The sequence below is a fragment of the Zeus faber genome, assembly GCF_960531495.2.
Source record: "Zeus faber genome assembly, chromosome: 4".
NCBI classification, from domain to species: domain Eukaryota; kingdom Metazoa; phylum Chordata; class Actinopteri; order Zeiformes; family Zeidae; genus Zeus; species Zeus faber.
Window position 1 is genome coordinate 24,774,925 of NC_137191.1, and position 25,639 is coordinate 24,800,563.

Consider the following 25,639-nt stretch of genomic DNA (forward strand, 5'->3'; position numbering starts at 1 on the left):
CAACGCACTACACCTATGACGTCAGGGGCCACGGAGCCTCTGATTGGACGCCGATAAAAGAGGGAAACCCTCCTCGTGCGGGGGCCACCCTGTCATGGCAGATCGAGATCCAATCCTGTGATTCATCAAACTATCAGCAACACCATTAATGAATAACATGCGTCGATTGATGTGGTGGTTCAACTGAGCCCTGTTAAATACAATAAAACCCAATCATATATATATATATATATATATATTATTGTTCAGTGTATTAAATTCTAAATTAATAAATGTATAATCAGGCAGACGAAAAGGCAACCACAGAATACTGAGAGGTAGACGAATTAATAGCCAATACTGTACTGGCTTTCTCGGAGTATTTATTTACTTGCGGTAAATTTCCTCCTGTCAACAACACGAATTTAACCCTAATATCAGAGCGAATGTCGACACTATATTTGACGTGTTTTTCACATTTCTCCTGAGACGATAATTCAGAGATTTTACGTTTACTGTACTCGCCAAATAGTGCGCCCTACTGTCTCCATTGCGCATGACTGTACGCCGTAGTGATGAAAGCTTCGACCCTTTCTTCAGACTCGATCCTTGGCGAGTCACTCGGTAAATAAGAGTCGTTCGATTTTCCGACTCGTCGTTCATGTAATTCAGTGAGTATTGAGTGAGAGATTACTTCCGATGATCGGGTCTGAGTTAGGGTTGAATTCTCATAAGAATCATTTAATAAGCTAGTAATGTAATAAGCTAGTTAACACATGGTAATAATTAACATTATAACTGAAATTGTTTTACCTATAGAGCTTAATAATCATTTGTCCTGTGCATAGTATTGCATTTGTATATTTGTAAATCCTAAATATCTGACCGTTTCTGTTTTGTATTTTTGACCATTTGTTTATATATTTTACATTAAAATTGTATTTTTTAATTCTTATCCCATTTTATTTTATTCTTTATATTCAAGATTCAAGATTTTTATTTGTCACATACATATACATACTTTCATACATATATGCAGTGAAATGTAATGCAACGCATGTCCTAGGAAAAAAAATAAAAGTAAAAAATTCCTTTCTAATAGACCGACTAACTGACTCCTAAAACGTTATATCATATATATTGTTGGACTGTTAAGCTTTTTATTTTATTTTTATTTTTCATGTTGATGGTCTGTACTGAAGTGCACCAGACTCGAATTCCCTCCAAATAATTTCGCTTGGTGGAATGTACAAGTGTAAATCAGTCACATTCAACGCGAACTGTTCCAATCGATCCTCGGGAAGAAATCCCTACAGAAGACATAATAATATTCTCTCGGCCTCTCTCTCTCTCTCTCTCTCTCTCTCGGTGGAAGAATTCAAAGCTGCGGAGACCAGAAAACCGCCTTGCCCCATCCTCTCAAAAGCAGTGATGTCGACGTAGAAAAGGAGACATTTTTGAATAACCTGTGTATAACCCGATACTTATAATGATGATACTGTTGCCCACTACGCTTCCGCTGCAGCACGGTCGTGCTGGGGGCCAGGTTGCAGGAATCCTACTCGGGGGCCAAGTTTCAAGGCGCTTCCTTCATCTCTGAAGCTTTCTTATCTGTTTGACCAAGTGGGTTTCTTTCTAGGAATTTTGTAATAGCCTGTTTGGGGGGGGGGGGGGGTTAAGACTATGGGATACCGTTGATTTCTATGTGAAATGTGATCTTGGGAAGCCCTTTGAGACTACTGCGATCAAACCAGTCGTAGTCAATGTTAACCCAGGACAAATGCCTTTGCCATTTATTTTTATTTTTTTGGGGGGGCCTCGGACTTCAATTTAGTCCCCCAGCCATTATTTCCATTTTGGGAGGCGAGTCGCCTCCGTCCCGAGTCGTTCGCTGAGATCCGTTCGCCGGGAGCGAGTCGCTGGCGAGCCCCGCGTCGCTAACATGAAGTAGGCCTCCTGTCCTGTTTTTCTCCCCAAGCCGGAGTGCTGCCCCCCCACCGCCACCCGATGCAACGCTCCAAATAAGACGAACGCGGTCCGCGGTCGACCGTGCGATCGCCTGGGAAGGTAAGCGCGTCGCGGAGCCCGCGCGACTCCAACGGCGCCCGTCGGCTGGCGGACCGGGCGGCCGGTAAATAGTGTTTTTTCCCCGGCGTGCGGAAGCGAGCGGACTGCGGAGGGAGAGCAAGGCCCAGTGACCCACATTCGGAGCCGCGAGTGTCTATGTGCGTGCGCGGGGCGGGGAGGGAGGGAGGGAAGAGGGGGGGGGGGGGGGGGCGTGCGTGTGAGCGTGTGAATATGTGCCACTGTGTGTGTGTGTGTGTGTGTGTGTGTGTGTGTGTGTGTGTGCACTTCTGCCTCGAAAAATGTTCCGATCGGCGCAGTTTTTTCCACATTCCGTCCCGCGGCCGTGTGTTTATTCGCGCGGCGCTCCGTCTCCGCGCCGCCGCTCGGGAACAGCGTCGCGTTTGGAGAGATTATTTTGCGGCAATGTCAGTTGTTGCGTGACAGCTCGAGCCTGAATGATGTTCTTCGCGGTGGTTGTCGGGTTTTTTGTTTTTTTTTTCTTCTTTTTTTTTGGGGGGGGGGGTGGGGGGGGGTGATTTTGCAGCAAAACGCTCATATTCATTCCACCTCAGTGCGTCATACGCGACTGTAATGCAATATATCGCCAATCATTTAAATAACACATGCGATAATTGTCTTGGTTTTGGGGCTGAGCTCGCTGCGTGGTCCGCTCAGTGGTTGTATAACCAACACCTGTGGATCAGACTGGCTCTCAGGGACAAACTAACCTGGAATGGTTTGGCTTTTATTTCCATATTCAAGGGGCTCGTCTTGTCGCATTGGTGTACGGACCATTGTCATGAAAATAATGCTTTAACACGCGAAAAAAAGGCTGAAAACATTCATGTACAGACTGTACACAATTCCGTTCCATGCACGGGAATGGATTAAAAGGCTGCGGCCGGGCTGAGTGGCAGTGTGGTTGCTCGTACTTGCGGTTGATATGAATATAAACACGGGTGGGATATTCACGGCTCTGTGGAATACTCGATTGTGATTGGTCCATAGCGGCACTCAGCAGTCAGCTATTATCGAATAATGACGCTCTGTTGATAATGGCCGTTGCCATGGGCAACCACTTCTCCGCCTGGATTCCCACCCCTCGTTTAATGCAGTGTTAACTGTTGGTTGCCCATGGCAACTGTCATTATCAACAGAGGATTATATTTCAGAGGAAGCTCTCAAACTAGGTATACTAGTATAAAATCCTTTCAAATCAGTATTCCGTCTCAATGTAACGTTTTATTTAGTAACTAGCTGTGTAATAAGCGGGATAATGTGCAGCCAGTAGGTCATTATCGCAAAATAACCCCCTTCATAGTACATACAACGCCTGATCACCCTGTCTGGGCTGCACATTATCCCTTATATTGATAAGAATGATGTGTCGGGCTAAATGATTACAAAGTTATTTCTTAGTTATAAGAAGAATTATTGAAGGGCTTTCACATTGGACGTGGTGAGTTTCTCCTCCATATTGCAAACCTCTTGTTTCTATTGGCCCAGCAGGGATTATGTCACGGGGTGCTGCGCTACTCCTTGCAAAAGTTCTTTGCTCAACCCAGATCCTACACGGTGCAACCAATACACACCAGTTGAGTTTAGAGCGCAGTGCGCACAGCGTCCTACATAAAGGAAGTGTTTCTATTGATTTTCTATTTTTTTTAACTAGTTAAAATGGGTAAAATCTTATGTCATGGTAGAGCCGTGCGCGGCACATTGATTTGATCCTCTCAGCCCCTCCTTTCCTCTCTCTCTCTCTCTCTCTCTCTCTCTCTCTCTCTCTCTCTCTCTCTCTCTCTCTCTCTCTCTCTCTCACAAACACATTGAAAACGGACCTGTCTGTGAATAGCCCCTCCTTTCCGTGCACACTCTGAATCAAACATGATCATGCGCGGGATGTTTGGGTTGGGTACCGAAACCTGGTACCACATTGGCACCTGTTCCTATATGATCGGTATCTACCAGATCGAATCGCAACGTAAAATATTCACCCTCTGGCGCTCCGAAACCACCACACGCCTACACTAAACATTATCGTTGAAATCCGCCTGTATTCCCCTGTATGACGTCAATGTCACATTGTGGTCGCTTAGCCAGTCAGATAAAAGAGGCGGGTTGTAAAAATGTTCACGACTGAAAACATCATACAAACAGTCAGTAATTTGTTGACGTGTGAAAAGTATATGGAAAACTTATTAAGGACAAAGAGGTTTAGTTCATAAGAAAACCTCTAAAATTGCCCTGATCTAAAACATTTTTTATAACAATAAGAATAATAAAAAAATATCCCCGGATCTATTCATCAGTCATTCCGATCATGAATTAAAGCCCTCGAAATTAATATGATCTAAAATGCAAGTACGTTTCGGGTCCTCTGTGTGTCCTCTGAGGGAGCAATCAGGGCGCAATTTAAGCTCCTGTCTCCCTCTCTATGCATAATGATGGTGGACGATCCCATGTTCCGTTCCTCTAAATAAAGCAAATAAAAACATAATGTTTTTATTTTAGATGTATTTTATTTTACTCAATTTTCTTATTGAACCAAACAGAAAAAGCACTGTGCGTAACAGGGACACTCTGTCAGTCACCGCCCCCCGGTAGGGCACTGGAAGGGCCCACTGGAAGGAAGAAACACTGGAAAGGCACTTAAGGCATTATAATGTAATAATTCTATTTTGAATAAGCTGTAGTTTATGTGTTTGTATAAGGCAAGCCATACAAAACCGCATACATCAGATCTCCCTTGAATGTGCATTTGAATGTGTATTATTTGAAAACCGTAGCCAGTGCCAAAGTAAACTATGAATGCACTCGCAGATAACTGTACTTTTTACAGCTGTGGCCTTCAAATTGTAAATGTACAACATGGTCAGTTCATTCAAGAGAAGCGGAGGCAACAGACCCACATTTGCACTGAGAGACACGTTTAAAATGATTAACCTCACGCGTCGAAGCATTTTTTTTTTTTTGTTTCGAAACTGGGTCATTGTGATGAATTGTGGCTTCAGTAGTAAGACTGGTAATTAACTTATTTTAGGTTGCTTTCACCCATTATCTTAATTACATTTTAGGGCTATTCCAGCAGTTCTAATGCATTCGATCAGTATCATTTTTCTAATAGGTATAATAAATACATTTATTTTGTATTAAATGCTTGTAATGTTGTGCTCTTAAGCATTTATTTTAATACAGCAAGCCTTTGAAGAACTCTTTAAGTTAATAGTGACCCAATTGGGCCCTTTCTGTTTTCCCCATTAACCCCATTGACCCTACTAACTGTTGATGGAGAGGAAAGTCACTAAACGGCCTGACGGGTCATGACCCACTGACCCCACGTAACCCCCCGGGTTTCTGCTGTTTTGTTTTGCAGGTTGGCATGACCATCATGTTCTACCCATGGTCCGGTGCCCGATCATGCCCCCAATGACATTCGAATCGAATTTGAGAAAAGAGTCAGTTTTGACCCCGAACCCTCTCCTGCAACCTTTCAGACGGGAATCCTCTGACTGCACACCCAGGCGGCAGGGGGGTGAGGAATCAACCGTATGCACACAGTTCCCCCAATGGGAGAGTTTGAGACATAAATACATTAAAGAAAAATTAACCTGATAAATCTATCTAAATGTAACCTACATTTCAGGAAAAGCTGTGCTTTATACCGCTTTATAATCAAACAAAAGGCAAAAAGCAGCCAAGAGCCAAGAAGCCTGCTTATCTGTATATTATATAGACACTTGTATTTCATATTTCACAATGTCTACTAATAAAGGAAAATGTCTACAAATTGTACACAGGGTTCTTATCAGGTCCTTGATATCCTTGAAGTGCTTGAATTTTGTCCTCAGAAATTTAGGTGCTCTCATACCTTGAAATTGGCCCCTTTTGTGCTGAAATGCTTGAAAAGTCTTTGAAAAAAAAATGCGGTCATTGAAAACCTGTGATACTGCCCAGGGTTTTGTTATTCAAATTGTAAAGTAGTATAACATTTTCCAGAATCGCTTCTGACGACTAGATTATGTCAAATTGAATCCAGCATGGTTGGAAATTGACACTTATAGTAGTATATTAAAATGAGATTAATAATAGAGATAAAGATATACTACATAGATATACTGATACAAATAATAGACAACAACACTAAGATTATATAATATTTTCGTGAGGAAAGATTGTATTAAAAATGTATTATTTGTTTTGCATGAAGTACCTGAAAATGGGAAAAAATAGTGCTTAAAAAAGTACTTGCAAGTCCTTGAATTTCATTTTGTAAGAAGAAGATTTTTATACTTTGCATATTCTGACATTTTGTGGTGTCTTGTCAAAGCCTGGTGAGAATTTTTCAGGTTAAGGAACCAAATTTGTACATTTTTCAAACGCGAAGCCAGTGTTTGTGGCTGTGTGCAAGAATTTGTTAATGAGTCTAATGTATGTGTTTTTATTACTATTATTATTATTATGATTATTATGATTATTATTATTATGATTTATTTTGTTTGTCTCTGTTTCAGGTGCTCTTCCAAATGCCTACCTCACGACTAAAGAGCCAATCACTGCAGCTACAGCCCTGATCGACAGCCACCATGACATCCAGCATTGGGTACCCTGCAACACTCATCAATATATAGATACACATCCATAGAGCCTCACTCCAGATGTGATCCAGATGTGGATATTTTACAAAATCAAACATCAACATATCATAATCAACATTTTTGACTGAATACCTCAACAATAGGGGTTTATATAGGCTATTGGTCAGGGTACTCGTGGGGTCTTAGAATTATTTTAAAAAGCATTGAATTTAATATTCTCAAAATAGACCTTAAAAGTATTGAATTTGTTCACAAAGTATTGAATTTTGTTTACAAAGGTCGTAAATGTTTTTCTTGTCCTTTTGTAGGATTAAATAAATACCGTAACATCATAAATAATTCATCTGGTTGGACACTCGCCCAAACAATAATGCAGGGCCGGGGGGGCGGATATTTCAATCGGCAGCTCTGATGCCAAATGAGGCACCGGTATCTGTGTTGCAATTCTGTCTGGTAGGTACCGGTCATAAAGGAACCGGTGCCATAGTGGTAGCGGGTTTCGGTACCCAACCCTAAATGCGACAAATAGGGAACTTTTTCATTTTATGTTATTAGAATACACACACACACACACACACACACACACCTCACAAAACTATTGTATATTTAGTATGAGGGAATTATAATAAAATGTTTTATTCAAGTACTTGGTAAATAATTATCTTCTTAAAATCCATATTGATTTTCCATTATATCCTCCATACTTTTTCCAGTATGGCCGTGAAGTTGGCATTAAATTTAATTCTAAGTGGTATTAAAAAGGTCTTAAGTGTTAAATTTAATTTGAGGCGCTTTCGGACCAAGCAGTACTGAGGACTCCCTAAGGGGAACTTGGAACACACTGCACCGGAACTCTGAAGTGACGTCAGCCAATGGTGTTTCAGCACAACAGTTCCGTGTTGTATTTACTCCGTATCTTTCACTGATTTCACCTTATCAGTCCACCAAAATCTGTTTCTGAACAAATCTGAGGCGAGACGTAAGCAATCCGGTTGCTGAATCTTCACTCATATTAGATCTACAAGGCGTCATTTAAAAGTTTGTTCCCACTTTAGTGAGGCATGGGCATGCATCGGGACAGCGCACTGGGATTTTTTGTTTAATTCAATTTACGTCGTAAAATTAAATAACTGAATACACCTACAATTAAATTATACATTTTTATTGATTTTTATTTTTCTTTCATTGCCGCCGAATGCACATGGGCTGGTCCCGACCACAGTGGTGCGACCCACCCGGGGCGGACTGTCCTCAGTGCACGCGGGGTGAGGAAGGTGGACTTGAAAGGAGGCACGCGGCGAGTGTTCAGAGGTCGGGTTCGAATGGGCGCTGTTTTTTTTTTATTTGTTTATTTATTTTTACGTAAGTGTTAAATGTTTTGGAAGTAAGTTGCCTGTAATTAAAGTCAGCTTAATACAGGTTTGTATGGCAATCACCATGCACTTACGTCGCTGAAGGTTTCGCTTGCGCTTGAATGTCCCTGCCCTGAAGTGGGAGCTAAAAAGGTCCCTCCGAAACGGTGTTCTAGGAACTGCAGTGCAGACATGAAAAAAAAGAGTGGGTTCCTCCAAAAGTTCTTAGAACTAGATGCTAGTTCTAAGAACAAGACTAGTCCTTAGAATTGGTGCTTTTATACAACATATAAACTCAACAATATTTCTATCCAATGTTACATTTTATTCAGAAATGTATGAAATTTAGTGTAAATGTGCTTTATCAACAGTGAGATTAGTGTTGATAAAGTATTATTATTAGATTATTATTATTATAATTATTATTATTATATATCAAATTATCATTCAGCTGTACTGTATATAGTCGGACACGCACTAGGAATACACCATGTGAACTAAAATACTTGGATCTCTGGCGAGCAAAACACATTCCTTCTATCACTTTTTGTTTTTGTTTTCAGTCTGACCCAAAAATATCCCCACCCCCAGCCTCCCCCCTCGGTGGCATGTGGGAATCCTCTCGTTAGCCAACCTCCGTCATTAGCTATTATTAACAATGCATATCTGCTTTCCTGTGTGTGTGTGTGTGTGTGTATGTATGTGTGTGTGTGTGTGTGTGTGTGTGTGTGTGTGTGTGTGTGTGTGTGTGTGTGTGTGTGTGTGTGTGTGTGTGTGTGTGTGTGTGTACGTGCGCGTGTGTGCGCGCACATGTAAATATTTTGTCTCTCTCTCATTTAGGGATGATTGTAGCATCTTTGATGGGTTGATGGAGGAAGATGAGAAGGACAAAGCAAAACGGTGAGATGAAGGGATGGCTTTTTATGGTCACAGCGGTGAAGGCGTGGCAGGGGCTATGTGCCAAACAACCCCAGAATGTAGTTAGAAAACATAAGTAAACCGTTTTGCCCGGAAATACCGGTCGTGCGGTCGAATTGCTGCTTATATGACACCGGTTGACTTACCGTCAACAATGTTTATGACCGGTTTATTGTTTGTTAATTTAGGTTTATTTGCAATGTTCATTGTTATGCTTACTAGGGATGCAACGGTACAGCGAGCGCATGGTTCGGTATGTATCACAAATTCAGGGCCACGGTAACGGTACCGGTTCAGTATTTTATTTAGGAAATATATATATTTTTTTATTAAAAAAGTTGAATGGTGTAAAAAAAGGTTTTTATCGTAATCTGCCACAAATAACTAGTGAAATGCTCTGTGTGTGAGACTGTTGGGGGGGTTCAAGGTCATTGGTGGGTTGTTATAATTTGCATGAGTTCATCTGATTGGAGGGGGAAATATACATTTCTGCTAATTATTTATATATATATATATATATATTTTAAAGGTTTCACAATAAAAAATAGATAAAACCAGTACTATAGTTAGTTCCTTTTGTGTAGAACAGGTATAAACAGTATTTTTCACACATAATAATAGTGAAATAAAACCTCCCAGTCAGACCTGGGCATGTGTGCCTTCGCTTTGTGAACCTGACATGACAGTGGGTGCGCTCCTTCTCAGCCAGGGCACCTCCCGGCGAGGGAGGAGCTTAGGCTACCATCTCTTACAAGGAGGGGGATACAATTTCCGGCGGCAGGAGACGGCAACTTAAAAAAACACAACATAAAACTGTAAAACTTGACAAAAAAAAAGAACGGCTCATCACCCAGCGAGACTGGGTTCCCTTCATTCCTACAAAAGAGCCGTTCAAAAGCATCTTTCAAGCTAAGTCGGTAATAAAGAGTCTAATAGTCTCATATTTCTAATATTAGTCTAATATTTTCTGACTGGACACCTTGTTTGATTGCTCTCTTTACAAAGACTTTTCTATGGGGTTTTATCTCGCGTTTCTATGGAAAGCGATGCGTAGCTGCGCGCAGTTGAAAAAAGAAATAGACCCCTCGCAAAAATAACATAAATAAAAGTTATTCTGCGCGGTTCCATGCGGACCCCACACGACTGACGTGGCCAGTGGAGCTGCACAGTGGATTCAATAGGAAGCAGCACGCTGCACCGCGCCTGTACGCTGCGCCAACGTGTCCGATGGACTTCTCCCGTGATACCGTGATACCGCAGTTCACCTGCGCGTACCGAACAGCTCGATAACATACCGTTGCACCCCTAATGCTTACTGTATATTGGAAAATTATTAGAGTTCTTTGTTTATTGTTAAGTTTATTTTTCTGCTTTATTTAAAATTGAGGTTCATATACTGTATATTGCTAATTCTCAATTTTTTTAAGCTAATTCTTAAGTTTATTGCATAATGACATTTTTTTCTGTTTATTCTTATTACTTTATAAATGCCTATTGTTTGGATGTGAGACGCTGTGACATCTGCCTGTCCTGTCTGTCTGTCTATCTATCTTGCTGTATGAGTGTCGAAACAAAGCAGCACAGCAAGAATGGAAAACACAATAAAAAGTATGTAAAACACTTAAAAATGAAACAATTCTGTTTTCAAACTGCAGCGTGTCCCGTAACAAGTCCGAGAAGAAACGGCGAGACCAGTTCAATGTCCTCATCAAGGAACTGGGCACCATGTTGCCCGGCAACACCAGGAAGATGGACAAGTCCACCATCCTTCAGAAAAGCATTGACTTCCTGTGCAAACACAAGGGTCAGTAGGGCGCAGCGTCTGTTTCTCAGAAGTGTTTTCCACAGTGGAAGCTTCCGTCCATGGCTTTATTGGTTTCCTACCATTGCCATTGCTTTTCACCTTTCATACACTGTTTTGACTGTTTGTTTGCTGCAGGCATGACAGCTCATGAAAGGGAACAGGCACGTTCCACTTTTATGGCCCTCGTAACAGCCCCGTGGATACCGTTAAGATCCAATTTCGTATATGGGTTTCCTTATAACCGTTATTATGCAATAAATTAATTCTTCCTTGTTTTCGCACAGCGACTCTGTTGGAATTCTACGAGCCAGTCACCCTTTGTTTGTCTTGTACTTGAATCCTCTGCAGTAAACCGTGGATCCCTGTTAATTAATACTCAAATGCTGTTGAACTCAAAGTACCCCCCCCCCGGGATTAATAAAGTGTTATCTAATTCTATCAGTCCCCTTTGCTACTACTAGTACGACATCAACACTCAAATTCATCCTTCTGATGATGATGATTGGTGCAAACTTACCATTGCTTTGAGGCGCGTTACTGGCTTTGCAGAAATTTTTACCAACAAGTTGAAGTTGAATTATCTCCTCTGATTTTCTGTCTCCCATCAGAGATCGCTGCCCAGTCGGAGTCCAGTGAGATCAGGCAGGACTGGAAACCCACATTTCTCAGCAATGAGGAATTCACCCAACTCATGCTGGAGGTCAGAAACGTCAAATGGCCACCTCTGAACCAACGTGTTGCTGTATCGTCACTTTAATGGATGTTAATGACATCAAATGATTACCATCAAATTGCTGTTGCCTTGTTTCTTTCAGGCTCTGGACGGCTTCTTCATAGCAATAATGACCGATGGCAACATCATCTATGTGTCCGAGAGCGTCACCTCACTGCTGGAACACCTGCCGGTGAGTCCCGTCACTCTTGACTCGCCCCGTGTCGGGGAACCGGTTCAGAGGAGATCTCTTTGTGTGGTGTAGATCAAACATGGCTGTGTGTGTGTTTTGCCCCAGGCCGACCTGATGGACCAGAACCTGCTGAACTTCCTGCCACTGAGGGAGCACTCGGACGTCTACAAGGCTCTGTCCACGCACCCCTCCGACCCCGACGCTCTTGGGTCCGATTACCTCAAGAGTGAGTCCCGCACAGGTGTACACAATACCGGCTTTCCATCCCATCATCATCTTCTTACTGACTCCCAGAGATGTGGACTCCAGTCATTGCGACTTGGACTTGAGTCACTGTTTTCATGACTTGCAACTTGACTTGACAGAAAATAAATGACTTGACTCGACTTGGCCTTGGAGGTTTAAGACTCATGACTTGACTTAGGACATGACGACTCGAAGACTTGTTTGTGTTCACATTCATTCACTGAAACCTTGAACTAAAATGTGATCGGCAAACAAAAAGGGACTTTGTTTCGGCTCGTTAGTCCCCCTCACGTCATGTGGTCGCGGCTCAGTAGCAGACGGACAAATGTTGTAGTTACCCATGAATGGTGACATCGTGGGAGATTTCCTTATCGAACACAAGTTGGTGTTTAGAAAATAGTGAGTTGTAAACAAGGGATGCTGTTTTTTTTCTCTTCCGTGTTGAGCTCCCTGCGCCGTGATTGGTGCCACTCGCGCCACACTCCTCCATATTAGTTTACATTGGCTCCCACGTGCAGATAACGTGAAGCACGGTGACTCCAAATGATGTCACATATTACCATAAAGCAGTACTGCCGCTGATTTGTACATAGTGATAGAAACTGTATAAAAAATCCTGATAGAACAGACAATTTTTCTATCATCTAACGCTATATATCATCATATCGCGCAGTCCCAAATTAAACATCAAATATGGAATATTAAAATGTTCAACGTGTCAGTGTAACTTTACCTGGTATGTGAGCGCACACTGGGCATTGTCCTGATTGGATGACTGCCCTGTCAGTCAAACTCTTGGCTACCTGACGAGAAGCACTCGTTACCCTCCCACTGGTTTAACAAACACACACACACACACACACACACACACACACAATGATCAGATCAGATCGTCATGGTGGCCGCGACCAAGAGTGCCAAGAGTCATCACTTTCGGATCAAAATATTTCATTCAATCAAATTTGTGCAAATCTGTGCAGAACTTTTTGAAATATTCTGCAAACAGGCAGACGGACGGACAGGGGCGGAGTGTAACAAAATTTGATGTATAGTCTGGCTGTCAGAATTTCACTGTTTAAAGGGATGGGGAGGGAATACTTTTTTGGTTGAGAAGAAATTAAGAAATATATAAGTGTGGCAGATTCGCCACCATACGCCACCCAATTGGTGTTTTCAGGGACCTCCGGCACAGAGACACAGACGACGGGGGGTTGATAACACCAGTTTTTTGGAGAGATGAGGCTAGGTGGAATTTACAAAGTTTATTTGTTTTTGTTTGATAACGTTTATTTCAGTTAATACCAGTAATCATGATACAAATTTAATTCATTGTCATACCTTTTGAACAGGTTAGATCAGGGGTCGGGAACCTATGGCTCGCAAGCCAATTATGGCTCTTTCGATGACGGTATATGGCTCGCAGACAATTGAGCTAAAATTTTTCATCACAATTAACAAGTAATAAATAATTATTCTGTGTCACGTAACTGTGTAAAATAAAACAGGTAAGAGAAATTACAATTTTGAAAATTAAATTCTAAATATAAATGTGGCGTAAAAGGGGCGTAGTCAAGCACCGGCTGCGGACGACAGAAAGACTCCGGGGCGCCTTTTACTCAGCGCCCTGCCCCTCCCGGGTCTCTGCTCAGGCGCCACTTGTGGGAGTCTCTGCCCACAGGTGAGGGTTTAGGGAGGGAGACGGAGTCTTTCTGGCCCTGGTGCGAGAGTTTTATTGTTCATTTCAATATGCGGCACGCAGGCAACAATTATATATTGAGGATTGAGGACACTGAGGATTATTATAATAATTGTGGATAATAATGATCCTCTAAGGCGCAGGAGGAACGGCGTTCCACTGCTGGGCCGCTCACGAGCCTGTGCGCCGCCCCCCTCTGTAAGACAGACAAACATTAAGAAAACTCCCTGCCTCCAGTCTGACCAATCAGCTTCAGAAAAAATTTCAATATGTATGTGACAAATGATCTCTTGAACTTGAACCTGAAGACCAGCTGATTCTTAAAACTTTGAACGAGCTTCCCGTCACAAACCACACAATGCAGCGTGTGAGTACTGCCGTATTGACCATGTTTGGCTCTACATACGCATGTGAGCAGTCTTTCTCGCATCTGAGAAACATTAAGAGCAAGCTACGCTCACGTTTAACTGATGGAAGCTTCAACACCTGCATGAAGCTTAACCTCACTACGTATGAACCAGACTACAAGGTCGCATTAATGGTCATTTATTATTGGTTAGCTACAGTATAACATTATTAAGAAGAATAAAGAAAAATTTAATATAGCGCTTTTTTAGGTACTCAGAGATGTCATACGTTAAAAATGTATGCATTAAGTTGCATTCAATTTTATTAAATATTATATGGCTCACAAGGAAATACATTTAGAAATATTTGGCTTTTATGGCTCTCCCAGTCAAAAAGGTTCCCGACCCCTGGGTTAGAAAGATTGGCCAATAATATCATTATTAGACAGGTACTAATACCTTGTCTTTTCTCTTTATAAAGAGCGGATCCTGCAGGTAAGATTGCAGTATCTTGGGGGGGGAAAAGAGACTAAGTAGTAACTAAGGACTCGACTTGACATAACCTGTGACTTGACTCGACTTGCCCAAGCAAACATGACTTGGGACTTGCTTGAGACTTGGATTAGAGGGACTTGGTCACATGTCTGCTGTTTCCTTCTGTGTGATTTCTATTTGTTTGAGGAGAGCAGCTGATCCTGTATAACTGCCATTCAAGCATGCTGTCACAGATGGTTTCAGATAATAATCCTTAGGCCCAAGAGTTGAATTACAAGAACATTATCCTGAAGCTGTAAACAATAACATGGCATTACTAAAATGCACAACCTGCACTTAGAATGTAGTTTAATTGATTATTTTGGCCATAAAACTAAATTTAAAGGTGCAGTGTGTGGAATTTACAGAACGGACTTGGCAGAAATGGAATACAATATTCAATATAATTTTGTTTTTAATTAGTATATAATCCCATGAAAATAAGAATTGTTGTGTTTTCGTTACCTTAGAATGAGCTGTTTCTATCTACATAGGAGCAGGTACGCCTCCACGGAGGCCGCCATGTTGCACCGCCATGTTTCTACAGTAGCCCAGAACGGACAAACCAAACAATGGCTCTAGAGAGGGCCTTTCGCCGTTTCCGTGGTTTTCACGGCCGCGGTCTCTTCCACGAAGATCGCCATGTTGCACCGCCATGGGGAGGGGTATTCAGATTCCCTAAATTTTAAGCATTGCACCTTTAACAGCTGGCCATATTTTCGAAATATCATCCGCACCCCAATGCACGCTCTCAATGCAAGTCTCAGTGACACAACATTTCTTTATTCCTGCTCTAGATGAAGAAGTCATGTTATAACTTTACTCAAAAATGCCAAAAGACACCAGCATCCATCGCTAAAGTATGTCCGATTGAATTGCACAACTCAGTCCTTTTTAAAACTCCAACCCAAACATGATGAGGACACTTCCTATTCCCCACAATGGCTAAACACATGAAGCCATAAAGACCACCTTTCCACCGCAGGAACCAAGCAACATGTTCCCGCTACTTCAGGAACTTAAGTATTAATAAATTGGTTCCACTTGGAGAGAACCCGGTCCCCAAAAAAAGGCCCTGCAAGCAAAGTGGTATTTTTTGGGAACCGTAACCATTGGGGCTGAGGTCAAATGCATTCGTCAGATATCGCCAGTTGACAGCCGCAAATACCGTCAAACAATAACCACCTGATTTAATCGTACTCTCTTCCCCTCGTTACTTAGTTTCATAAAAGAATGGAAAACTCTTTGCGAGATGATTGGAATTGTAAGGTTGTTTATCCCTGTGTGTGGGATCAGTGGAAAGCCTGGACAGAACTCAGAAATCGTCCCATTCAAAACAGGGCAAAATAGCAACCAAAGGCACGAGGGAAGCAGGCTGCACACAAGGGCAACCACACGGCGAGTTTAGCAACGGGTGTGTTCCTCTAAATGAAAAGAAAGGAGAGTAAATAGCAGTTTGCAATTGTTCATGCTTTGTATACCACTATTTAAGCTAGTAGCTAAGCTAAGTACCACAGTATTGACTATTCTAATGAGGAAGCTAATATTGAACACTAACGAATGCTAACAACAGAGGGTCAACAACCAGAAGGGCAATGAGGACATGTAACTCAGGTAACAAGGTCAAAAGGCCAAATCTGCTTGATAGCAGCGACATGCTAGCATTAGCATTAATATGATAAGCGAGCAGACAACGATAACATAACTGAGCGAACCCGGCATGGCAATTAATGCCAGCGAGCACGGCTCCAACTCAAGAACAATGTCGAGAGGAGGAAAGCGACGCAACTGTTTTTCAGAACGGCCAAGGTTTCCATCCAGGACGTGCCTTATTATTATCAATTGTCTTCTGTTCATACCCAATGTCTATACGAGGTTGTTGTTGTTGTGTTTTTAAAGGGGGGGAAATGATTTCTTGCTCTTGTCATTAGTTCTGACTTTATTAGGATGCATTAGGATCAGTTGGTTAACACGTTCATAATGCGTAGTAGTCTTGCCCTTTTCCAGGGTGCTGTCGCCCGTCAGTCACAGCAAATGAAGACAGTTTGAATAACAATTTCTATGTATAAAACATATTTTTTGTATTACCCTGTAGTTTAATACATTCCTATAAATTTTTTTGTCTCCAGCTAAGAACCAATTGGAGTTCTGCTGTCACATGCTGCGAGGGGCCATCGACCCCAAGGAGCCGCCCGTCTACGAATACGTCAAGTTCATTGGAAATTTCAAGTCCCTCAACAACGGTACGTCGGATGCGGCGGCGCTATGGTGTCTTTTCTCAGCTGCGTTCCACGGCGGCTTCTCTGACGCGGCCCGCGCTCCCGTGTTTTTCAGTTCCCAACGTGACGAGGAACGGTCTGGCAGGGGTCCTACAGCGGTCGCTACAGCCCGCGTTTGATGACCAAGTCTGCTTCGTGGCCACTGTCCGGCTGGCTAAGCCTCAGTTCATCAAGGTACACACACGCACACACACACAAATTCATGTGTGTCTTGACATAACGAACAACTATACACAATAACGCGTGAAATACTAGTGACAGGATGAGTTTTTACCATAAGCCTCATTAAAATATTACATCCCATCATTTATAACGGCTCAGCACAACCTTGAACGCTTGACTATTGAGAAACCTACCTCTCGGCGACAGCTTGACTGTGCTCAGGCGCAGTCCAATGCGGCAAAAGTTTGAACCTGGAAAAAAAAAAAAGTTACATCTCCTTTTTCACATTACAGTCCCAGGCGTCTTTTATAACTGTTATTAACCGGTTCTCGCAAATAGCTCTCGCAGTTTCAGAGTTTAAGCTTCTAGTATAAGCGGAGACCAGAGTTCCAGACGAATCCCAAGCTGTCAGCCCTGCCATGCTAGCTCGCTGGGAAACCGGCGTCACGTAGCTCCAAAGTCGGCGATCTTTTTTGACAAAAGTAAATGGGCGTGTCTATTTTGCAAACAGGCCCCTCGTCCCCTCTCCATCAAGAGGTCTGAGTGAAATTGGGCTCATTAGAACCGCACGAGTCTCACCTTGACAGCCATGCCATATGTCAGCTACATTGTGTATGCTTCAGTATCCTCAACACAGGATCATTTTCGGCCAATGTTTTGCAGATGGGAATATTATTCTTATCTTATTATTTATTGCATGAGGAAGTCAGGAGTGGCAGAGAAGTACGTAAGTGTGGTACAGGATATGTATGAGGGCAGTCAGACAGTAGTAAGGTGTGCAGTAGGCGTGACCAAGGCTTTCAAAGTGGAGGTGGGATCGCATCAAGGATCAGCTCTAAGCCCTTTGTTGTTTGCAATGGTGATGGACAGGTTAACAGATGAAATCAGGCAGGAGTCTCCGTGGACTATGATGTTCGCGGATGACATTGTGATCCGTAGCGAGAGTAGGGAGCAGGTGGAGGAGAGCCTGGAGAAGTGGAGGCGTGCATTAGAGAGAAGAGGAATGAAAGTCAGCAGGAGTAAGACAGAATACATGTGCCTGAATGGGAGAGAGCGGCGAAAAGCTGAGAATGCAGGGAGTGGAGGTGGAGAAGGCGGATGAGTTCAAGTGCTTGGGTTTCAACCATCCAAAGCAGCGGAGAGTGCGGGAGAGAGGTGAAGAAGAGAGTACAGGCAGGGTGGAGCGGGTGGAGAACAGAGTCCGGAGTGATCTGTGGCAGAAGGGTTCCAGCAAGAGCGAAGGGGAAGGTCTACAGGACGGTAGTGAGACCAGCCATGTTGTACGGTTTAGAGGCGGAGGCACTGACCAAAAGGCAGGTGGCTGAACTGGAGGTGGCAGAGTTGAGGATGTAGAGATTTTCATTGGGAGTGACAAGGATGGACAGGATGAAGAAGGAGTACATTAGAGGGACAGCTCAGGTTGGACAGTTTGGTGGAAAAGTGAGAGGCCAGACTGTGATGGTTTGGACACGTGTGTAGGAGAGATGAGAGTTACATTGGGAGAAGGATGCTGAGGACGGAGCTGCCAGGCAAGAGGAAAAGAGGATGGACAAAGAGAAGGTTTATATAGGGGGTGAGGGAGGACATGCAGGCGGTTGGTGTAGGGGAGGAAGATGCGCAGAACAGAAGGTATTGGAGGCAGATGATCCGCTGTGGCGACCGCTAACGGGTACGTCGTCTTCTTAAAGAAGAAGCTTTGCAGATGGGAATCTATAGTGGTGGAGGCAGGTGTCCCAAAAAAAACCCCAACATTTCTATCCTGCCACAGCTCGTACAGTTTTGCACGCACGTACTTAAATTATAGATGAAAAGGGAGGGATTTTTCTCGAGGCGCTCACCAAGAAATAATTATAACATGATATAATAATAGAATAATCCTGCTGTTTGCACTTGTAGTTTTTAAGTTATGAGCGTTTGTTTGAAGGCCCACTCACTTAACTGGGTGTGACGCTCTGTGTCATTAACTTTCAGGTGTGTGTGTGCGTGTGTGTGTGGGGGGTGGGAGGGGGGGGAGGGGAATCACCAGCAAAGGGAAGCATCCCCGTAGCTCATTAAGTGGAGCAGGTCGTCTAGTCGTCTTGTAATGGGAAGATTGCGGGTTAGAGTCCAAGCTATGACAGGAACTAACTTCTTCAATTCTCCACAATTTCAGCAGGAATTGTTGAGTTAATTGTCGCTTAACTGGGCATGGCTCTCTGTGTCAGTTTCTGATAGATATAGATATATATATATATATATATATATATATATATATATACACACACATATATATATACACACACACAAACACACACACACACACACTACTCACTTAACGACTGAGTTGGGTTCCTACAACCAGGTCGTTAAGTGAATTGGTTGATAAGCGAGGACCCGCGTTATCTCACCCTAAGTGGGCGTGGCCATTGTGAACGCTAGTGTAGTGAATACTGACAGACTGTGAGAACGTGATGAGATGTATATATATTGTATATAGTATATAAAGGGTGATGCACAATGAGATGCTTCATGCTGAGACGCCGCACACGCTGCGGTATTGTATGCAGTGTACAGTTTTCAGATTTTTTTAAATCTGACCTGCCGTTTCCAATTTTGCCCGATGTTCATAACAAAAGATTGAATGTTAAATAACTTTTACATTGTTGTCTGGTCATTTTGAGCTTATATCCATGATCAAAGAAATCAAATTTTCTTATCATTTGGTCTCATTGGGTATATCTGCTGTATGTCAAAGACAAACACATCAAGTGATCTGATCACGCTCACGTGATAGGACAGCTGCACATAAGGACTACCCCTGCAGTTACCACAACAGTGAGATTGCTGATTTTGACACTTTTTATTGTTCATTATGTAATTATTTACTATGAAATAATAATGAAACTTGTCACTGAGTTCCAATGAACGCTTTTAGTTTTAGTAGGACAGAACATTTGTGCAAATATACCTTTCTATTACACCGCGTCATATTTTTCTCTGATTTTCCTTAATAGTCGATGCAAATGACAGTCAGTATAATTTAAGTCATCAACCGTTAGGGTATAATTTGAATGTTATTGAACAAACCTCCCAATGATAACAGTATTTTCAAAAATAAAAACTTAAATGCACTTTTCCAAATTATTATGCACAACAGAGATTCAAAACATTTTACAGGTTGTAAAGAACTGAAAATGGTCATTTGTTGAAATTGCAGCATTAGGAGGTCATATTTACTGAAATCAAAAGCTATTTCAATCAAAAACATCTCAACAGGCCAAGTTACATGTTAACATAGGACCCTTCTTTGATATCACCTTCACAATTCTTGCATCCATTGAACTTGTGAGTTTTTGGAGAGTTTGAATGTCAGAATAACCTCCCAGAGCTGCTGTTTTGATGCAAACTGCCTCCCACCCTCATAGAGCTTGAGCTTGAGGATGCTCCAAAGGTTCTCAATAGGGTTGAGCTCAGGGGAGGATGGGGGCCACACCATGAGTTTCTCTCCTTTTATGCCCATAGCAGCCATTGACAGAGGTATTCTTTGCAGCATGCATGAGATGCAGCAAAATCCTCTTCATGCATTGTCATGCATGAAGATGATTTTGCTACGGAAGGCAAGGTTCTTCTTTTGTACCATGGAGGAAAGTGATCAGTCAGAAACTCTTTATACTTTGCTGAGGTCATTTTTACACCTTCGGGGACCTTAAAGGGGCCTACCAGCTCTCTCCCATGATTCGGCCCAAAACATGACTCCGCCACCTCCTTGCTGGCGTCGCAGCCTTGTTGGGACATGGTGGCCATCCACCAACCATCCACTACTACATCCATCTGGACCATCCAGGGTTGCATGACACTCCTTAGTAAACAAGACTGTTTGAAAATGAGTCTTCATGTATTTCTGGGCCCACTGCAACCGTTTCTGCTTGTGAGCATTGGTTAGGGGTGGCCAAATAGTAGGTTTATGCACAACTGCAACCTCTGGAGGATCCTACACCTTGAGGTTCGTGGGACTCCAGAGGCACCAGCAGCTTCAAATACCTGTTTGCTGCTTTGTTATGGCATTTTAGCAGCTGCTCTCTTAATCCCATGAATGTCTGGCAGAAACCTTCCTCATGATGCCTTTATCAGCACCAACCCGTCTGTGCTCTGAATCAGCCACAAATCTCTTCACAGTACGATGATCACGCTTAAGTTTTATGAAATATCTAATGTTTTCATACCTTGTCCAAGGCATTGCACTATTTGACGCTTTTCAGCAGCAGCGAGATCCTTTTTCTTTCCCGTATTGCTTGACACCTGTGGCCTGCTTAATAATGTGGAACGTCCTTCTTAAGTAGTTTTCCTTTCATTGAGCTCACCTAGCAAACTAAGGGTCACAGGTGTCTGAGATTGATTTCAGTGATCCAAAGAGCCCTGAGACACAATACCATCCATGAGTTTAATTGAAAACCAAAAATGTAATGTCGCTTAATCCAATTTGCATAATCATTTGGAACGCGGTGTATATGTATATGGTACTTGCCATTCCAAAATAAATTGCAATCATTGCAAAAAAAAGTAATAATAATAAATGATGACTCTTCTCACTCTCGTTCAGTGGAAGTCCTTCTTCGCATAAAACCACCGTGCATTAAACCAACTGAATCAAACTACCCAACTTGGACGATTGATTCATCATCTTCTCCTCTCAGTATTAGTGTAAATGTCCAAGAGGAGCCATATAATATAACATATAACATATAATTCTTGACCAATCTATCACAGTTGAGTTGCCCATAAAAGTGAACCTCTGCCGCGGTGGCTCTAATAACTTGACACAGGGCAGCAGGAGTTTGTTTGGTAGAGCAGGTTGTCCAGTGATGGCAAGATTGCAGGTTCGATCCCCGGCTGTGACAGGGAGTGGCTATAGCTTACTCAATTCTGACAAATTATACGTTAAAGTGGCTCGATCCCAGGCTCCTCCTGGTACCATCCTGAGGTGTCCTTGATCAAGCATGTACTGTAATGTCATCACATAATCAACAACTTATAAAATCATATGGAGGGTACCTTTGGGGTGGATGTTCTTGGTGACAGACAGGTGTGTGTGGAGGAGGGGCTAGGCGCGCCGACAGGAAGTGGCTCCAACTTCCTCAATTCTCATCACACTTTTTCACACCATTTTTTTCGGCCGCAAGGAGACCCACTTGGTAGTTTTGATTAAAATAACTTTAAGCAATTGTCACGGCACACCCAAAGCCAGGACGAAGCATTGCCACGTTTCTAGTCTCTCGCGGACATAGAGCGAGTTTGCACAGGTGAATATAGATTGAATATAATAGAAAACATAGAAAGACTCTTTGATAATATTGGGAGCTCATAATATCGTCAGAGGGTCTTTATATGTTTTTAAATGAGCGTGTTGTTAAGCACGGTGAGAAGCTGCAGCAGGGTGGTAAGTTTCTCAATAGTGAGTCATTCGTAAGTGTGGGAGCAGATTCTTTGGGGATAGCAAGTGGTGAAAATTCACTGGGGGAAAAAGTCAACTCCCACACAGAAATATCTTCAAGCCCGTGTAAACAACACATCGTCCATTTTTCCCTTTTTCTCGCATCCATCGTCTGAACTCTGCGTCTTCCTCTCACAGGAGATGTGCACGGTGGAGGAGCCCAACGAGGAGTTCACCTCTCGACACAGTCTAGAGTGGAAGTTCCTTTTCCTAGACCACAGGTAAACACTGAGAAGCAACTGAAATATAAAATCAACATCATTATTATGAATAATCGGAGTCGGCTGTTCAATGTGAATATTCAAGTTGGGGAGTTGTTTTATTTGGAGGAACGGGGCACGGCTCCCCACAATCAGGGTGCGCCGAAAGCCGAGTTCGCGTCAGTGTCTGGACGTGGACGATTCACACACATAAAAATATATTTATGATTCTCCCTATTTATAATTCCTCATTGAAATGTTATCCCTGTGCATTTTCGTAAGCTTCTATCTTGGCTTGGGCACGCGCATAGAATATAAATCGCCGGATGAAATCTTCTGAGATATTTTGCACGACCGCCAAAGCCTACATCTATCTGTTTTATCCTATTCTCCTGGTATTAGAAGATAGAAACATTTATGATGGAAAACGGTTGCATAACTTCCTAACAAAGTTATTGATATTACAAATTTCAAAATAACTCTGATAACAAAACAATAGAATTGCGTTGTATCATATCGTTTTTTTGTATTCTTTTTATTTATTTTTTGGTCATAACCCAGGGATAATGTCATTTTCCTCTATTACAGAGCTCCGCCAATCATCGGCTACCTACCTTTCGAGGTCTTGGGAACATCGGGGTATGACTATTATCACGTGGACGACCTGGAGACGCTAGCTAAATGCCACGAACACTGTGAGTCTCTCTGAAACACACTGAAACGTATATCGCTTGGTAACATTATAATGTCCTTTCTGCACTGGTCAGTACTAACCTCTGTGTCTGGCTGCAGTGATGCAGTACGGTAAAGGGAAGTCGTGCTACTACCGTTTCCTGACCAAAGGTCAGCAGTGGATCTGGCTTCAGACCCACTACTACATCACGTACCACCAGTGGAACTCCCGGCCCGAGTTCATCGTCTGCACACACACCGTCGTCAGGTGATGCACAGGGATCATTTTCTGGAAGGTTTCAACTTTATTGACTATTATTTAGACCAAGGGTGTCAAACTTGAGGTCTGCAGAGGGTTCCAATATGCAGGGCGATGATGATGATGATGATGATGATGATGATGATGAAATAAATCTTTTCAGTTAAATATTCCCTTGCAGTTATGAACTATATGCATGTCATTAGAAATAATAAAAACATGGATACTGCTGAATCAACTGAAGTTTAGTTGAGGTCTCTTAAGATATAAGTCACTGTCGGAAATCTAGGTCATGAAATGAAACAAAATTCCTAAGTTGTAGCAGAAACTTGGCAGAAGGCTGAAAACAACTTTGAATTTCATCTTCTTGTTTCCAACTCCATGGATCCGACAGATCATCCAAGTGGATGCACGCTGACACAGATTTAGTGTTTTGACCAATCCTGGCCTGTGACTTCAAATGAGTTGGACGCCACTGATAAGGAGGACTGTCGCCGGGGTTCTGCCGTGTCGTCTCTCTCTCTCTCTCGCTCTCTTTCTTTGTTTCTCACTCTTTCGTCTCGTCACATCTCTCCAGCTATGCAGAGGTGCGGGCGGAGCAGCGCCGGGAGCTGGGCATCGAGGAGTCTCCTCCTGAGGTCACGGTGGACAAGGTGAGAGGTCGCACCCAAAATGTTTTACATCGCGCCAAATACGTGTCTCAGGCCGGTAACGATTCCATTTTGATATCGATTTGGGAATGGGACAAACTACAATTATAAATAATAGTGACACGGCACACGGGAGCTCCGGCTTCCTTTACGAGGGCCAGTCCAGGCGCGGCTAATTTCTTCATCGGTTCCATTAACGTGTTTTCTGTCATTCTATCTCGGACTGTGGATAAATCTGACTGACTTCACTCGGGGAGGGGGAGTAAAGAACCCAAGCAGAAACAGATCAATACTACAATTTAGCGAATTAGAAAAAAAAGAAAAACAATAGTACACGCTGAAATAGAACAAACAATGGTAATAGAGAATAAAGACACTCTCAAGTAAAAACCCGAGCAAAACAGATCAATCCTGAAATGGCCCAAAAAAAAAACAAAACACTAGTACAGTACATGCTAAGATAATACAAATAATGGCAATAGATAATGAAAACACTGTCAGTGAAGGTAAGAAAAATAAAAGCAGAGCAAAGTGTTCAGAGTTTCTGCCTCCCATATTGTCTGGTAGGGCGTTCCAGAGCCTTAGGGCCTAGAAGCTAAAAGCCGTCTCACCGCTTCTCTTACAGTTTGCTTTGGAAAATGACTGAAAGAGACACAGCGGAGGCTCTGAGGGCTCTACTAAGCACATGTTCCGGAATAGAGTCACCTCAGTATTTTCGTGCTCAAACTTTTACGGATTTAAAAACCAGAAGAAGAACCTTAAAATCTGTTCGAAAACGCACAGGTAGCGGCACAGGTAACAGTTTTTTTTGCGAGTCTGAACATTCTGAACTAACTGTCGTTGTTAAATACTTTTTTTGGGGGAGAGCAGCGAGAAAGCTTCTGCAGTAGTCAAGGCGACTGGTGATGAAAGCATGAATGACCTTTTCTGCGCCCTCTTGTCGGAGGAAAGGTCTGACCTTTGCAATGTTTCTTAAATTAAAAAAAATACAATTAGGTCTTGGGCCAACCAAAATTACCTCTGGTTTGTCATCTTTCAGTTGGAGAAAAATCTGCGACATCCACATTTTTATATCTTTTAGACGAGTGGACTATTATCGCCAGGGAACACAGAAATGTACAATTGTGTGTCGCCTGCGTAACTGTAGGAATTGACACTATGCTTTCTAATGATGTTACCCAGTGGTGGAAGATACAAAGAGGCCCAAGAATAGATCCTTGAGGGACCCTGCACGTGATACTAATTGCATCAGACAAGCTTCTCCTAGTGCAACAACAAAGTCTCTCCCGGCAAGGGAAGATTTAAACCACTGTAATACTGGTCCCGAGAGACTCACCCAAATGTTCCAGACTGTGCATTAAAAATGTTGTGATCCACTGCATCAAACCTGGCATTAAAATCCAGTAAAACTAAAACAGAAACACGACCACTGTCAATGGTTACCCGAAGGTCATTTCCAACCTTTACCAGAGCAGTCTCTGTGCTATGGTTAGATCTGATTGTT

At 42.6% G+C, this 25,639-nt stretch overlaps 1 protein-coding gene across 2 annotated transcripts in view; it reads left to right on the forward strand.

Annotated features, from left to right (window-relative positions):
- Positions 1–1,916: 1,916 nt before the first annotated feature.
- Positions 1,917–25,639, forward strand: part of clockb (clock circadian regulator b) — a 33,583-nt gene continuing 9,860 nt past the window's right edge. Inside the window, exons 1-14 of one of the 2 annotated variants that reach the window (XM_079998398.1) lie at positions 1,917–2,046; positions 5,420–5,578; positions 6,558–6,646; positions 8,834–8,893; positions 10,567–10,715; positions 11,324–11,415; positions 11,531–11,620; positions 11,726–11,846; positions 16,573–16,686; positions 16,778–16,896; positions 22,493–22,575; positions 23,143–23,249; positions 23,347–23,494; positions 24,063–24,138. In XM_079998398.1, coding sequence (XP_079854524.1) covers positions 6,630–6,646; positions 8,834–8,893; positions 10,567–10,715; positions 11,324–11,415; positions 11,531–11,620; positions 11,726–11,846; positions 16,573–16,686; positions 16,778–16,896; positions 22,493–22,575; positions 23,143–23,249; positions 23,347–23,494; positions 24,063–24,138 — 1,176 coding nt within the window. In that variant the 5' untranslated portion in view covers positions 1,917–2,046; positions 5,420–5,578; positions 6,558–6,629. Of the gene's footprint in view, positions 2,047–5,419; positions 5,579–6,557; positions 6,647–8,833; positions 8,894–10,566; positions 10,716–11,323; positions 11,416–11,530; positions 11,621–11,725; positions 11,847–16,572; positions 16,687–16,777; positions 16,897–22,492; positions 22,576–23,142; positions 23,250–23,346; positions 23,495–24,062; positions 24,139–25,639 lie in introns of those variants that run through there. The other variant, XM_079998397.1, reaches the window with a different exon arrangement.